At 44.7% G+C, this 17,039-nt stretch overlaps 3 protein-coding genes across 5 annotated transcripts; all 3 read right to left on the bottom strand.

The window, feature by feature from the left end:
* Window positions 1-1,778: 1,778 nt before the first annotated feature.
* On the bottom strand, window positions 1,779-3,612 carry LOC117852984 (putative UDP-rhamnose:rhamnosyltransferase 1). The gene has a single exon (XM_034735316.2). The coding sequence runs from the start codon at window positions 3,513-3,515 to the stop codon at window positions 1,923-1,925; it is 1,593 nt and encodes a 530-aa protein (XP_034591207.1). The 5' UTR covers window positions 3,516-3,612; the 3' UTR covers window positions 1,779-1,922.
* Window positions 3,613-3,850: 238 nt separating this feature from the next.
* On the bottom strand, window positions 3,851-9,296 carry LOC117852985 (uncharacterized). 3 transcript variants are annotated; one of them, XM_034735317.2, is made up of 9 exons: window positions 9,116-9,296; window positions 7,526-7,720; window positions 7,352-7,425; window positions 5,904-5,984; window positions 5,564-5,656; window positions 4,690-4,809; window positions 4,543-4,614; window positions 4,217-4,294; window positions 3,851-4,123 (listed from the first exon to the last, which is right to left on the bottom strand). In XM_034735317.2, the coding sequence occupies exons 2-9, from the start codon at window positions 7,632-7,634 to the stop codon at window positions 3,932-3,934; spliced, it is 819 nt and encodes a 272-aa protein (XP_034591208.1). In that variant the 5' UTR covers window positions 7,635-7,720; window positions 9,116-9,296; the 3' UTR covers window positions 3,851-3,931. The 3 variants fall into 3 exon arrangements, with proteins under 3 accessions (XP_034591208.1, XP_034591210.1, XP_034591209.1); XM_034735319.2 differs by lacking the exon at window positions 5,564-5,656; XM_034735318.2 differs by lacking the exon at window positions 9,116-9,296 and having other exon boundaries at window positions 7,352-7,439; window positions 7,526-7,682.
* LOC117852987 (agamous-like MADS-box protein AGL62) lies at window positions 7,821-9,108 on the bottom strand. Its single transcript, XM_034735320.2, has one exon. The coding sequence runs from the start codon at window positions 8,674-8,676 to the stop codon at window positions 8,125-8,127; it is 552 nt and encodes a 183-aa protein (XP_034591211.1). The 5' UTR covers window positions 8,677-9,108; the 3' UTR covers window positions 7,821-8,124.
* Window positions 9,297-17,039: the final 7,743 nt, after the last annotated feature.

Genomic DNA, 17,039 nt, shown 5'->3' on the forward strand with positions numbered 1-17,039 from the left:
CTATGATCTCCACTTAAAGGCATACACTGATACACACTAATTAACAAAAATAGTATATCAATTGTACTCAAACAGAGTAACAGACATTAGCGCTCACCTCTGGACCTCTGGTTGTCGCCCCGGCAGCAGGTCGCCTGACGCCTCTGGTATATCTGAAAGGAAAAGCTACAGAGAATACTTCAGTTTATATTGCAAGCGTTATATATCTACATAACCATAAGAGATTAAATATTTCTCACCTACAGCTGGTCTAGTTAGTGAGTGATATGGATCAGTTAGTTGCTCACCTGCCCTTCTCAAACTTGGCATCAGTGTCCAGCTGCAGCTTTGTGCCCTCCCTCAGTTTGATCCTTAGGACGAGACTGAGGACGTGCTTGCTTCCCAGCCATGGGAAGCCACGCCACGGCTGTGGCGCTGATTCTAGGCGCCACACCCGCCACGCTACAGTGGCGTGGCATTCCATGGCGGGGAACCAAGCATCCTCTGAAACACACAACTAATTCGCAAAATATACTGAGCCGTTGGGTTCTATAGAACATCAGGAAAAATTGTTAATCTCTTAGTGCATTCCTTATATGATCGGTTGTATGACCGACACTTCACAAAATATACTGAAGCTGTTGTATGACCGACTCTACTAGAGATCTGGGCTTCACAATTGGCGGCGCATCACTAACGGTTGGCCATAGTATTGATGGCAACACTCTCGGTTCTGTGGCTCTAAGGATAAATCAATCATGAAGCCGGAAAGAACAAGGAATGATGCTAGATAGGTATCACTCCCCGTTCATAGGCAAGCACGGGATGACACTCATGGCTACTTTTAATAATCTGTGCACCCTGTCAATATGACAAATATAGTGTCCTTGATAGTGAAATCAATTTAGAAAATTGATGTTCTATGAAATGAATGAGTTAAACCTTTTTTATGTATGATACTAGAGTAGATGTTGGAATCAGTTTTATTTTGTTCTTCGAAGAAGAAGCTACAGAGGCTCTGTAGCTGGAATTGTTTAGAAATTAGAACACCTTTTTTCTTTCTTATTTGTTTTGTGGAAAAAGTATCACTTCCGATTGGTAACACCAACCAGTAGTGAAAAGTGATAATACCTTTCACTCCGAGTGGTGGAACCGGGAGAGTGGGAGTGATACCCACTCTCGTATACGTAGCGCTGGTTTACTTTTCGGTTGTGAATGAAAGGAGGTTTGGACCCAAAGAGTGAACGAAGCAAGCCAACTTCTCTACTAGTACTGAGGGAGTATGTTTTACTACAAGCTGTGTCAGGGCAGATGATTTTCAAGCGTCATCCCACAAGGTTTTGCTTTTATCTCACGCAAAGTCTATGGCTAAATGGCTAGTGCTGCCATTATATCAAATGATTGACACACGTTGTGCAAGCATAAATAGTCCACCGTCAAACTAAAATGACTGCACCCGCGCAAGCAGGAAAAAAACTGCTGGGACCATAGGCTGTATTCGGTTGTCTCTCTTACTTCCTCTGTCCCAAATTACATAGCTATTTTGGGACGCAGAGAGTATGCGGTGACAGGTGCATACCAGCTTAATATCTTAGTTAATATTCACCTTTTTAAGCCCCCTGCATGTCGGAGACGTCTATTCAGAACGTGAGGATTGAAGTGATTCTTTGCACATACTTTGTGTATGGAGACTACTCACAAAACTGCAGTTGCGCCTCTATCTTAATCCTACAGATTTTACCAGTGGAAGAGCCTGCATTGATGTAAATGATGGCCACCACTCACCAGGACCCACTAAATAAAAAATGACAACTTTATCTTTCACTAAAAATAGAAACTGTTGAAAACAATATCATAATACGCAAAAAAATGATATCGGATGGTCGGTAATTTTCTGTTCCGCTTTCAACCTGCAGCTTAGCGCGTTGAACTAGTGCTCTGCTTTAACTGTGCCTGCTGTGTTCCGACAGGTACCTTAGAAAATCTCGCAGGCACTGATCATTGGCCTCATCATTTCCAAACACTCTGGCGGCCTCTTTGGCCTTCATCCCCAACTCCTCGCTGGCATCCTCCACCATGACCCTCCTCAGCGCAGCTGCAATGTCCTTGGGCGCGAACGATCCGTCCTCCTCGTCCCGCACCACCTCGACGCCCATCTTCTTCTCCACGAGAAGCCTGGCGTTGAGTCCCTGATCGAACATCAGGGGCAGCAGCACCAGCTTCACGCCGTTCGCTAGGCCCTCGGTGACGGAGTTCCAGCCGGCGTGCGTCAGGAACGCCCCCACGGACCCGTGAGCCAGGAAGCTCACCTGAGGCACCCAGCCTCGGCAGACGACTCCACGGCCGGCGACCCGCTCCTCGAAGCCGGCCGGTAAGCCGCCGCCCGTGCCTTCGTCTCCGGTGTCGGCGCCGGCGCCGGGAGCCCTGAACGCCCAGAGGAACGGCAGGCCGGAGGCCTCCAAGCCCAGCGCGATCGCCTCCAGCTGCGCGCTTGCCAGCTTCGCCTCGCTGCCGAACGCCGCGTACACGACGGAGCCCGGCGCCTGCCCATCCAGCCACCGCATCGTTGCCTCGTGGCCGGCGACGTCTTGTGTTGGCGGCGGAGGGAAGAGCCCCACCGGGATCACCGGCTTCTGGTACAGCTCGCCGAGCAGCCGCAGCCACTCCGGCTCGAACTCCATGCTGGTCCTGATGCCCACGACCTGGCTGCCGGCGATGGACATGCCGGAGCGGTGGAGCTCCGCCACGCCGGACACGTCGGCGACCGCGACCGGCCTGAACATCCCGCGCGCCTCGTGGCCGCGGTACGCGACGGTGCTCGGGAAGGGCACGAAGTCGGGGACCTCGGTGAGGTGCTCCGGCGCCGTCTTGGCGTGCCTGCCGCGGCCCATGAGCGCCTCCGGGGTGCCGAAGAAGCCGAGCGCCGCGGCGGCGTACAGGCTGAGGTACGCGCACGGCACGCCGTGCCTCGCCGCGGCCTCCGGCGCCCAGTACGCCGCGTAGTCGGTGAGGACCCAGTCCGTCCGCCACGACGGCGCCGGCGCCGCCTCCAAGATGTCCGACAGCGCGCGGGCGAAGGCGTGGTCGTAGGCCAGGCGCAGGTACGGGCGGAGGTCGTCGGAGGGGAGGTCGATGCTCGCCTCGGCGTCCTCCGGCAGGTGCTCGACGCGCGGCAGCGGGATGTCCACGATGCGGATGAGGGCGGCGAGGTCCGGAGGGATGTCGATGAGCCGGCGGGTGTTCCTCGGTGTGGTGAGGATGGTGACCCGGTGGCCCTGCCGAGCTATGCGCTTGGCGAGCTCCGTGAAGGGGAGGATGTGGCCGAAGGCCAGCCATGGCAGCAACACGACATGCATGCCGCCGCTGCTGTTGGCGGCTATGGCAACGGAAACCAGAGCCTTTTTCAAGGAGATTGATGGATGCAAAGATTCTTCAGTTTGAGTTCTCCCAATGTCACCAATCAAATGCTTCCTCCATTTCGTTTTGGCCTTAGATACGTATCTAGACATAGTGTATATCTGAATGCATTGCAACATTTATAAACCTAGAAAAGTCAAAACGATCTATAATTTGAAACCGAGCGGAGGGAGTAGCAATTGGGGAAGCGGCCAGTCACAAGCCACAACTCGCAACAAACCAATCACCGTCCCACGCGGATGTGATCATTTTAAACAAGGACAACAATTCAATACTCAAATAACAACTATTATTCACCAGACATGGATGGTGGATGCTGCTACACGACGAACTAGACAGTCAGGTGCAATGCATTCCTGAAAACAATAGGTGGATCCTGATTCCTCCTTTTGTTGTATGATCAGGCAAATTTGTTCTCTCAAATAAAAGATGTTGAGAAATGAGAACAGGTGAATGCAAAACAAAATCAGAATCAGTAAATTGCGCCTGATCGGATAAGGAAGAAAAATTAACATAATTACAAGAAACGGCTTTATCAATCTCTTGTTATGCGAGCAAGTAAACCAGTAGGTGTCTGAACTGTTTTTATGTGACCGGATCCAATCAAATCGCGGAGGAGGAATCGTGTATCAAGAGGCGATAATCTTAACTTTGTCTTCTCCAGCGAAGAGAGCAGCATCTCCTTGTACTTTTTACGGTTCAACAACGAAAGAATTTCCTTCCTACCCTGCTCAACAGAACCAAATTAAATGGTAAAAGATGTCCATATTGATAAGTTTGCAAAACCTGAAAACTGAAATATCTGTCAAGGCGCACAAACCTGGGATAGGCCTTTCAGTATAGGGCCAATTCTTGGAATAGCAAACCAGTAAATGTTTGGATCAATAAGTTGGCGAGTCTGGAAGGAAAAAGACCAACATAAACATGTAATACAGTATTTAATAAGCACTGATCAAGAGAAATCTAATCGTATTTTTATCAAGCCAGGCGTAGCCATCGACTCACTGATAAGCATAGAAACAAACCATACAAGTAGTATATATACAGCCACATGTATTCTTTCAGTATTTAGAATTGGCATAACTTGAAATTATAGCCACACTACCTGTGTTAATTATCTTAAACAACAATGAGGAAATTACTTACTAAGAGACCAGCATTCATCAATAGTGTGATATGTTTGTCTGTCACACCACCACCGCGTGATAACAGTGAACACTGCAATGAGAAATATTAGATATATTTGAATATTTTATGTAAATCTTGGTTCGTCGCCTAATTCTTGATACTTACCAGCTCTATTTGATTTATGCTAACATCCAGTTTCGAAGGGATAACATATCTCTCAAACCATTTAAACACTTCACTACCATCTTGATCTTTGCCCCCTGACCGCTTGATAGCAAAAGCAACCTTCATAAGTTCAATGCAACAAAGAAACAGATAAGTTAATAGTTTAACAAGAAAAACATACACAAATATGATGGAGATATATATGGGTATGGTATTTGAACATAATAACTAAAACTATAGAACAAAACAGGAGTGAATATAATGAATTACATATTCACTGCTTTGGGCACATTTGTAAAAACATACTATTCAAAGACAAAGTGAATGCAATGTACTTCTGTTGTTGAATTTAAATGTGTCTCTTTCTCATAATCCCATGACAAGCAAAGCCTTACAGAACTCATCACGAAAAACATCACCACTTAAAGTTAAGTGTGTAAGGATCAAGTACAGTTGAATATTGAAACATGATATCAAATAAGAAATTTGCATGCATACCTATACGAAATTTGATGGAACCATTTAGCAGTCCAATAAAAGACAAGGTTTTCTTATGTTCAGGCATCTAAAAATATGCTTAAATACAGCATAGTGCAACAATCTGATCAAGCCATACAAGTAACAGCCTTGAAAGAACCAAGCTTGTCTGGTGCATACAGCTATTAGGTGGAGTTATCTACAACTCACAATTCGCAATACAAAAGCTATTCTGTCCAATATCTCGTAGATGACAGCAAAGAGAAATGTCTGTCTCTTCCCTTTTTAACACAGAAGTTTCAACATAGAGTTGTTCACATTTTTATGATGTAGATTCATAGTCCAATTACTGTCATCTAGTGAGCTCATTATTGCCGAATTCATGACATAGAGATACCTGTTTCAAATAATCATCCATGAACATGATTGCATGATCATCCTGCCCAGAACTAAGTTTGAATATACGTAATAATTTGTCTTTCTTGAATGACTGCAAAATAAGAAGCCGCTCATTTTTCGATGCCATGGTGATAACCAAGAAAAATTTCATCAGAATTTAGATTTTCTTTTGTCATAATCTGGAATCTCTGAATGTGGTCAGCGATAAAAATGAGCATGTTAACATGATATTTCTAGAAACTAATGCAAAAACAGAGGCAAAAAATGTATTGTTCCACAAAACATACTGATGTACTGGTGTCCCATTAAAAAACAACAACATAAGTTCAAAAGAAAACCTCCAAGTCTCTGTCAACTTGTGTTCTATCCTTCACGCTGCTATACAATTGTGACTGCAAAATGAATGGCTGCACCACAACCTGCAAGTGACAGAAAAGTAGGATTTAACTTACTCAATGCCAAAAAAAAGAAGTAACAATGAGATAAGTAGCATGTGATTAACAAAGTCCACAAATAGATTTTTGAATATATGTCTTACAAGTTACAAGGAATCAAGAGTTCTAGGTGCATTTTTTTCTGTGTCAATGATTTTAAAGCTGTGATTTGAGGTTAAGTAGTTGCGGTGTTTCATATAACAGGGTAAGGACTAAGGACGCGCTAAACAGTATAGTCAAAGTCTAAAAGACAAACAGGTAAGGTGCAGCAGGGGAAATATCCTTGAAGCTGCAAAAGGTGCAGCGTCCAAACACAGACTTATAGCAGAAATACCGATGGCACTAAGATGCCAAGTAATTTGCCTCTAAACAAATCAAAGTAAGTGAAAGATAGAAAATGGAGAAATTTTTGTTTCTGAATAGAGTTTAGGAGTACACAAATAGATTAAGAGGTCTATAAAATATACAAAATCCAATAAGAAACTATGATGATCCTTTATTGTGGACAAAAAACTATGGTGATCCTGTGTCTTAATCCTTTTTTTCCTCGAACAAGCAAGAGAGATGCACATCTTTGTATTAAGAAGGAAGATAGAAGAGAACAGTCCCATATGTCATACAGGCCTTAAGGGACAAGTTTCTTCCAAAGCATACAGTTTTTACTTCTATTTTCTTGAGTCTTGACTATAATTACAGATCAAATAAAAGGACAAAAATAACGCTAAAGCATTAGACATGTGTTACTCTGAAGATTTATTAATCTTTTTGGTAAAATATTTGCATCTTTTGAGCTGTCATGCTTATAAGAAACAAAAATGCTGTGAATGTTTGTTAAAAAAAAGTGACAACTTATTTAGTGGATTAATTATTTGCAATGGCTAAGAGAATCAAGAACAACTAGAAGAACACTTCCTCCTAGATCTCATTCGAACTTGATTATAAATAATGACTGATAAGACGTCATGTTTTTTAGCATACATTTTTTTTGGCACATTGTGCTTTAAGAAACTGATGAAGCTAGAGGCAGCAACTTCTATTGAATTTGTTGTGCTCAACATTGATTAAGTCTTGACTTTATTCTTCCTTGATCTAAGCACATGGGTGGTTGCACAGGTACTATGTTTAACAATTTATAATAAGAAAATCGAGTCCAGAAATATGTGAAACAAAACATATTCTTTACCAGGTTAAGTTTGCACGCAAACACTCAGCTTTGTGTATATATACTGGATTTAGTCTATCTGGATTGCAGAAAATAAAGCAACAAACTACATGTTTCCTTGTGATCATACTCTCAATGATCTTAAAAGGATCGGAAAGATGAAACTCAATTTCCAAGGAAGACAAAATACCTTTTCCAGCTTTGGAAACTGTGTGCGCATCAATTGAAGGGCTATCATGGTATCATTGAATGTAAGATTGTCCTCTGCATCATCAGAACTGTTAAATACAGTAAAAGTTCAGTTTTCTATAACTGAAGACATACAACATAGGGAAGCATACTGGAGAAAGAGAGTAGCACGCACCAAGGCTTGAGCATATTTGATCTCTGCCTTGAGGATGTTCATCATTATTATTAGGAGAGCGTGGTCGTTTTTTGGAGGACAATGAATACGATGATGATGGTTCTGCCATATTGATCTGACTCCCCTTTTAACTCAGACAGATGGCATCACATGAACAAGATGAAACTTCGGTGTACAATGCCAGAAGCAGATCCTCTGTTTTGCATGATTTAAATTCATCAATTTTAAATAATCAAAGTACTTGATTACTGGTAACAAATACTGCAAGAACTGAACACAGATAAAAGAACGGAACTTCAAACTTGATATCATATAAATATGGATGGTACGAACATGGTTAATGTATTGCTGATATTCGTTACATGTCATTATTCAAGAGAAAATCATATTATGAGAGCCACTGTTCACTTACCAGCAGGTCAAAATTAACCACTAAAACCAATCATAGTACCCATTTCTAGTCCTTTGAGAGGCTAATAACACTAACCTTGTTGTTCCTTTGAAAGACTACTTTCACACTAATCTAAGCAATAACCAAGCACTAAACAAAACTAAAAAGACCCAGGTTTGCAGAGCCGCAACTACTGCAGCAGCAGAGGCTAAGCAGAGGCCAACAGCAGGTCCACGTGGCGCTGCACGTTGTCCCTGAGCCGACGGAGCGCCCTGGCGAACTCCGGCAGCTCAGCCTCCCCGAGCGCATCCACATCCGCCTCCCACCAGAACTTCCCCCCGGTTTTGACCATGGCCTGGCGCACCTTCTCCCCGATGGCGTCCATCCGAGCCTTTTCCGCCGCCACGTGCGCCTTGATCTCCTCCGTCCGCCGCACAATGGCCTCCACGGCCCCGCGGTCCGCCATGGCGCTCACGCCGTCGCCTTCCTGAAGCAGCGCAAGGAGCTCGCCGTCGTCCTCGTCGCCCGGCAGCGGGTCGAAGCGGCGGAGGACGTGGTCGACGGAAGGGGTGCCCAGCGCGAACGCCCTGCCGCCGGGGGAGAAGACGACGAAGGCGACGTGCGCGCCGCAGAGGAGGGAGAGCTCGGAGGCCTTCTTGAGCAGCCCGGACTTGCGCTTGGAGAAGGTGACCTCGAGCCGGTCGGCGTCCTTGATGAGGCGGATCTCGATGCGCTGCCGCCCCTTGCTCGGCCTCCCCATCGTCGTAGCTGCCTGCTGCTTGGGCTTCTCTCCTCTGCTTCTTGACCCAAAGGCCTCTCTCTTTTCTCAGCAAGATTCGTCGATGCAAGGAAGGAGGGAGGCAGGAGGGAGTATAAATAGAAGAAGCACTGCCAAAAATGGCGATGAATCTGATTGGCGATTTCCTTCCTTCCTTGCGTGATGCGTGGTACGGTGTGGGAGAGGCGGCGGCGGAGGTCGAGTCCGACACGGACTCGACGTTACTTTTAAGGAAGGCAGTAAAATCAATCGAGGTGCTCAATTAATGGAGGAAATCAATCTCCTCCGCGCGGCGATTGAGGGAACAGAGAAAGGAAAATTCCGATTGGATTGCACACGCAGCAAATCGGGGAGAAGATCCAGCGCAAGAAAGCTCGATATGAAATTATAAACAGCAAAATCGGCTTGGGTTTTGACTTACCGTCAGAGAAGGAAGCGCTCCAACTTCAAATGGGTCTCAGATCCGCTCTCCGCCAGGCTCCAGCATAGGAGAGAAGGAAGAGCAGGAAGAGGACGGCGGCGAGAGGAGACCGCCGTCGACGTGGAAGGCAGGAGGCCTGTAACTGGCGTGTTCGGGCGAACAGGATGGTTTTCATTACTGGGCTGGACTCTCACGTACATCAAGACCCCCCCCAATTCCGCGGCGACCATTGGCGCGGGCCACGTCGCCCTGTTTTTCCCGTCCGTCCGATCGCGCGGATCCGGCCGTCCAAGGTAGGCCGGCAGGCGCGTGGAATTTTGCAAAAAAGCTCTTTAGTTCTCCGCCAATCGACTTCGGGTTCAGGGAGGCCTCTTGCCAACAGTAACCGCGTTCGATTTATTTACGGCACATTCCCTAGGTTCCAAAATATCTCAACACCAAGAAGAGAAAATTCCAATTTCGTGTCGCTTTTGTAAAAAACCGCCCGTCGGTCATTTTGCGAAGAACCCCCGCCGCAACCGCGACACACGCTTGGCTCGAGCCGCCCCCCCTCCCAGTTCTCTCTAATCCCTCCCTCTCTCTCTCCCTCGCGGCCTCCCCGACGGCCGCCGCCTCCGACGCTGCGGCCGCGCCGCTCTTTGCGGCTACCACGTTCCCATACCTCTCTTCTCCTTCCACCCTTCAGCCACTCCTAGTGCCGCGCCGCCGCATCCTCCCACTCTCTGATTCTCCTCGCCGCTAGGCGATTAGGGTTTGGGGTGCCTCGTCAGCGTCACCCATTCCCGCTAGTGGCACTGTGCCTCCCGCCCCTTCGTGTGGGCTTGCAGTGGCCCCACACCTCCGGTCCTCGCTCCCTGCTTGCGCGGTTTGCATCGGGCTGAGGCGTTCTTCTGCCTGCAGCTTGGAGCGCTCTTCTGCCTGCAACTTGGAGCGCTTTCCACAAGCGGCCTAGAGCACGCCCTCCTCAAGCCAGTGCCACTCGTGCAACAAATCTATGCCGGCTCTATGGAAGGACTGCCACAGCAAGACGGGAGCGGCCTCCGTACTCCCTCCAGGTGTAGGCAGCCACCTCCGTATGCCTCCAAGCCCCTGAAAGGTGAGGCCTATGACCTACGTTCCTCCCTCTTCCTTGCATCTATGCGTGCATGTAGATTATATTCTGAAAAAAACGTATGTGAAGAGAGGCAGAGGAAGACCAAAATTGACATGGGAAGAGGTAATAAAAGGAGATTTGAAGGGATGGAATATAGCTAAAGATTTAGCCCTGGATAGGAGTGCTTGGAAAACAGCTATTCATGTGCCCGAACCCTGATTTGTGGCTCTTGTTGGGTTTCAACTCTAGCCTACCCCAACTTGCTTGGGACTGAAAGGCTATGTTGTTGTTGTTGTTGTTGATCTATATGTGTTCATGTATATTTGTCATTCCTGGAACCTGCTATGTGTTGCTTCCTAAAATCTTAGTCCCTGTTAAGCCTTTTTATAGCAATTTCAAAACCATGTATCTATATTCTATATTGTGATCAATGTTTTAAATAGCGGGCTAAGGCATTTAGCGTTCGGCCTCCAAAAATAGATAATAGCCGGCTAAATGGAGCTATAGCGGCAAATAGCGGCTAAATTGTACATAGAAGCAAATAGTGGTACCCTCCTCGATCAACTATAGTGGAAGATAGCGGAGGCTATAGCCGGCTATTTAAAACATTGATCGTGATACATGTGCAAGTACAGAATCTAGCTAGCATAGCCTTTCTTTCATTCTCTTGCATCATGTAATCTTCCTTTTGTGGCAGGTTGACAGTATGCTTTGTTGTTGTTGCTTGCTCATACGCAACGGTTGTGCTCCGTGCTCTTCTGTTGCCTTCTCGATTATGGTATGCATTCTGAATTTATGAGACAAATTTTCTATTTGTAGTGTTCTTGGCTGTATCTTTGAGTTGCTGCTTCCATTTTGTACAGGTTTGATGTTGCCTTGTTGGTTCCACAGGCATCACCAGTTCTGGTGCTGCGGCATATTATCATCAATGCTAGCCACTATAAAGGTCAGCTCTATTTTCTTTTCTCATGTCGTGACATGGTTTTATCTTAATGAAATTATTGCTCTGATTTTCGGATGATGCTAAAGATAGATACCTTATTGTGAGTGGATCCACATATGGTAGCATTACTTTCTGGAACCTGAAGAGACCGTTCACGGCTTCATGCAACTAATATCCAAGATGCAACCACACATGAGTATTGATTGTCAAATGTGTCCCAGGACAGGAACAGGGAGCCAAGGCAGTCGTCGCTGATGGAGATCACTGGAAAACCATTCTTCGAAGAAGAGAGATGGAGATACATCACCCCCTGATCGGAGCAACCCGAGTACCCCATATGCTACTGAAAATTCATCTGAAACTTCTGGTGTGGAAAACACTCACAACGCAATGCATGAAGGAAGTGATGGCTCAAATTCTGAGATACCTTCAAGTACCCAATCATGTGACGTACCTGAATTGAGGCCAATACTATTATTATCCGGTGTCCATCAGTCAGGCGTTAATTGTCTCCACATATCATCCTCAACAAATAACAAGTCATACTGCATCATAAGTGGTGGGAATGATCAGGTTGTCCAGTGCTTCAGCTTCACAGTAGGATCTCTAGAGGACTGCTCAACTACCACAGCTAGGCTAAACTCGCATGACAATGGTACACTTAAAATTCTATATCAACATAAGATCCCATCAGCTCATAGTGCAGCAGTTAAAGGTTTGTCACCATTCGAATCAATGTAGTTGATATGTTTCCACTGTTTCATTGGAGTTAAGCATATCTGCATATGCATGTTTTTGTTAGGAATCTGGATAAACGGTACCTGGGCTTTCTCTACTAGCCTTGATCAAAGAGTAAGATGCTGGAAGATGTGGTCATCCAGCAAATTCACAGAATACTCCCATGCCATCATTAGTGTGCCTGAACCTGAAACTCTGGATGTTTTCCATGACCGGTGAGCCTGTCTTTAACAATGTGTGTGCTTAGATATATATAAATCAGGAAAGTTGTGGATGAGTTACCTTGTAATCTTTTTCAATACATAAATGATTTGTACATGTTATTTTTTACAACTAAGATCTCCCTGAATCTTACAACTGCAAATTTGAAGACCTCAATAGGACTCCTCAAGTGTTATGTCATCTGGCATTAACCTTTTTTTATTCTGTGGTTCCCAAATTTTAGGAGCATTTCTTGTTTCACGATAATATTCAATTGTTTGCCTTTGAAAAAGATAATGATTGTTTTCATTTTAAGAAAACATGATTTGAACATAATATACAAGTTATAACAATAAAATGATTTAGTAACAAAGTAAAAAAACACTATTCCCTTGCAGTTATATTGCATAGGCTATGAAATATGAACTGGGTTGTTCCCATCATTTCTTTATTTATTAGCGTACCTCCATTCTCCTTCCTAATGGTTAGCTTCTTTTCCCCACTCTTTTAGTGAGGATGGGGTCTTGAAATTTAGTTCTTTCACTCAACTTAATTGTTTTGTCATTAGTTTACCTTTATATGTTTACTTTACCATCTTACCCATGATATATTCTATTCAGATTCGTGATACCAGTGTTTTCGTAAAGCTAATGCCTACTTGCGAGGATTTGAGAAGCTATCTATCTGCAGAGGGATCGAAAAGGTTGAAGTTTATGTATGTGCAATGTCAGAGAGATTAAGCTCATGAGATGTGGAGACTTCTTGATCCAGACGGTAACTTGATAAGTCTGTAATAGCTTTCAGAAAGCGTAAATTGTGCAAATCAGAAAAGCCATCTTGTTTCAACCATTATGCAATTAATTTCTTATCAGTAAATTCAACCTTTGTACAATATAGAAAAGTCAACATTTAACCTTTTTTGCTTCCTTCTAGGATTGGATGTGTTTTGGTATTGAATTCTGGCATACATCTCGTAGTACTGGCACCGATCCTTTTGGTGCCCCTGCAAAGGCTTGGCCTTCAGAGGCCAACACAAATTCATTGGCCACGGCTAATAGAACATATATGATAATCACCTAACTTTGTCTTTAGTTCTAGCCTGTCAGGTCATATTTCAGGATTCATTTTGATAATATATTAGCACAGTAGCACCCAACGAACTTGGTATAGAAAGAGCTCCAGTTCTTTGCAATTGAACCAATAAAGAGCCTTCTGGTGTTAAGTATACTTTTTAAGATGGAGTGTTGTAACAGTTAACAACTTTGGTTTAGTAATAATGAAAATTTTGGGGTTGGTTGTAACATGACTGTCAAAAATTTCCTAAGACTGTTATTTCACATTGGAGGAAACAAATGCTAACTTTCTAACTCACCAACAAAAATTATTATCTAAAAAAGGTGAGGAAGATTTCATATGCCATAAGTGGTGTCTCTTTCTTGTGACAGCTGTTGTTTCTTCACCTAACCATTGGATAGCTTTACTATTTTAGGTGCCTTGGTTTAAAATTGAACAATTAACTGGAGCTCGTGTATTTGGTTTCTATATGAGATTAAAAGGAAATTTCCATATCTTATTGAATCATACATGAAAATGTTTCTATGCTTTAGTCCAAAACAAAAAATGCACATGTTGTTAAGTAAACATGGAGATCAGGAGCTGATCTGGCAACTGAATTGTTTACCGCACATATGTGCTTTAGGATATAATGACAGTTTTTCTTTGAAAAGAACTCTCAAATCTTTAAGCCCTACTACTACATGATATTAATCCCTATGTTTGACATTATTGCCCATCTCTTTTTTTTCTGTGGACCTTTTTCATACTAGATTAGTAATGAGATCCATCTGGTTCTTGCTTTTTGGTCATAGATTTTTGTGCATAGTGTGGCTCTTTATGCTTCAGTTTTTTTAACACAACGGGTAGACTTATCTCAGGCACAAACTGGCATTGCACATCTATGTGCCTTGCTTGGTTCTATACAAGAACTATTTTCTTGTACATGGATGCTAATTCAGTAGTGCTAACCAATGGTGTGTCCAGTACTCCAGTTAGGCCCTGTTTGGCATGGCTCCAACTCCGGGTGGAGCTGCTCCACTCCTGAACTCCACATGGAGCCAGCTCCGCTCCAAAACTCCAGAACAAAAATGGGGTGTTTGGCTAGATGGTGCTCTCAGCTCCAAAAAAGATCGATTTCAGTGTGGATTGCCATTGTTGCCCCCTAATTAAGGCCCCACTTGTCATCCTCTCTATCCCATCTTCTTCTTCCCCTTTTTCCACTGCACTGTGCTGCACACGAGAGACCCTCCACGGGCGGCGGGGTGGGTGGCGGGCTGGGCGGCGGGCTCGACGGCAGGCGGTGGGCGGCGACGGGTGACGACAGGCGGTGGGCGGCGACGGGCGACGGGCGACGGGTGCGGCGACGGGCGGCGGCGGGCGGCGATGGGCGACGGGTGCGGCGAGGGGAGGCGGCGGGCTGGGCGGCGACGGGCGACGGGCGCGGCGACGGGAGGCGGCGGGCGGCGGGCTGGGCAGCAACGGGCGACGACGGGCGGCGACGGGCGACGGGCGCGGCGGCGGGCGGCGGCGAGCGGCGGGCACGGCGATGGGCTACGACAGGCGGCGGGCGGCGACGGGCGGCGGACGCGGCGACGGGCGACGACGGGCGGCGGGCGGCGACGGGCGGCGGACGCGGCGACGGGCGACGACGGGCGGCGGGCGGCGACGGGCAGCGGGTGGCGGGCGGTGAGGCTGGCCGGCCACGGGGGCGGCGACGGGCGGGGCTCTAGCGGCGAGTGGGGCTCGAGAGAATAGAAGAGAGAATAGAATGAAACGTTTTTTTGTGTAACCAGTGGTATTGGTGGGTAATTACCCACCAACTCCACGAGGAGGTTCAAAAGAGAAGTTTCTGGAGCAGCAAAAGAGGTGCTCCAAAACTCCACCTCCATTTGCACTACAGCTCCATGGAGTTTTGGAGTTGGGGTGTTTGGCTGAATTTTTTGATGGAGTTGCTGGAGTTTAGGAGTGGAGCCGTGCCAAACAGGGCCTTAATCTTTGTGTGTGTTAAATTCTTTGTTCATGTTCAACTATCATACCTGAATATATGTACTTGTCTGAAACTTTGAATTGGTTGCAGAATAAATAACTAGCTTCAGGATCATGATCTTAATTTTTGTTTTGAACTTCTCTGGTCAAATTTGTAGGTTTTGATGTTTTGCGCGGTGTCAGAGTTCTCACCACAGCCTTTTGTACACTTATTGGGTGGTGGTTTGTGCTACACCAGCTTGTTTCTGAAGAAATGCATAGACAATTCAACATACATTGAGACATACCTAGATATTGGATAAGTCGCTTTCGGTATACCGGTCGAATCTTTGTATTGGTGGGTATTCACTGACAGTACATATTTATGCAAAAGTGGAGCCTTCCATTGTTGACTTGGCTGATCACATCTCTTTTGCAGGTTGTTCTTCACCTGGAGCTTTATGTAAGTATCCTCTGAATTCTGTGTAATTGCCAATATGCCTTTGACTGTTGAACATAAGTAAAATTTCTTATATTTGCAAGCCAATTGTGTGGGGGTACATTGCGTTGCTACAATACCTTAATGCCTACATTTGCTCATCCATGATTGTCCATATAAGCATAGCAGAATTTTGTTGCTTGCTCGTATAGTCCATTATTCATCACTGAAATGCCTGTAGCAATGTATGTAGCATATAGATTCCATTAAAGATTTTTATCAGTCCATAGGTTGGGCTCAAATATTTTGTAATCCATATATGTAAGATGAAGTGATCTTATATAATAAGTGGGTGTTATCGATAACATATTTTTTTTGTTTTTCTTACATATACCTGTTTTGGTCTATCTACCTCTACATTTAATAAATGTCTCTGGGGCCAATTCTGAAATTTGAATTCGATACTTTTGCTCATTTGATTGGCATTGTTGAATAAGCACCAGATTAGTAAGCAATGCAGTGGCCTCAGCCCCATAATTCAAGCTTGTATATTTTGTAAATACGGGATGGTCATTCTTGTCATATGTATATGGACACTTTAGTAGGCATTGTTAGTGTCTTTCGATGTTCTTAATACCTACTACTGGTTCAGATTTATTGTTTTCCCCTTCTGTATTTAACTAGGTTTGGTAGTAGCTTGTAGCCTTGCCTTATTCAACCCTAGCACCAGTAAATGTAGGCAATGGAGTTACTAAAAAACTGATAAACCAGCCACTTCAGTAAATTGGTGTCTTCCCAATTCCAACTCTTGGTGCTTATACCAAAAGCAAGCATCGGCCTGAACATTTCTGCAAAAAATTAGCTTCAAGATCACTAGCTACTGTATTTTGATCATTTGATTTCTTTTCCCTTTCTTTTTTTGGCAAAACACCATTTGATTTCTTGATGGTGATGAGTTAACTGTGTTGTGAGGTGAGACAATTGATTATCTCAGATCATTCCTGATATTGAGACCTTTAGTAAAACGGCTTTTTTGAGAATATTGTGGATTGTTTCCATTTTTACAGCTAATGCTTGCAAACTCTGTATGTGTCATTCAGACAGCTTGATTGCATATGACCTCCCTCAGCAATACATTAATTTTATGACATTCTTTTCAGGTTAGGTTGGAGAAAAAGAGGGCAAACTGAAGACTGCGCCAATGAAAACAAATTTTCAGCTTATGCTTCAATAATTTTCTAAATCCTGTTATCATTAATTAGTTTGAAGAAACAATGGGATCTGTAACTTGGTAAGTCTACCCATTTATATGGATAGACTCAAAAGACTTTCTGATTTGCGCAGGTCAGTAGTGATTAAAACATTGCATAGTCTTTTCTATTTATTATCATTGTATAGTTCTTTCTATTTATTATCATGTAGTTTCAGCTTTTGTACCAGTTGATTTGTCTACAAAATTATGTGCACCGGATTAAGTAAAGGTTATGCT

This window comes from Setaria viridis, chromosome 4, assembly GCF_005286985.2.
Source record: "Setaria viridis chromosome 4, Setaria_viridis_v4.0, whole genome shotgun sequence".
Taxonomy (NCBI): Eukaryota; Viridiplantae; Streptophyta; class Magnoliopsida; order Poales; family Poaceae; genus Setaria; species Setaria viridis.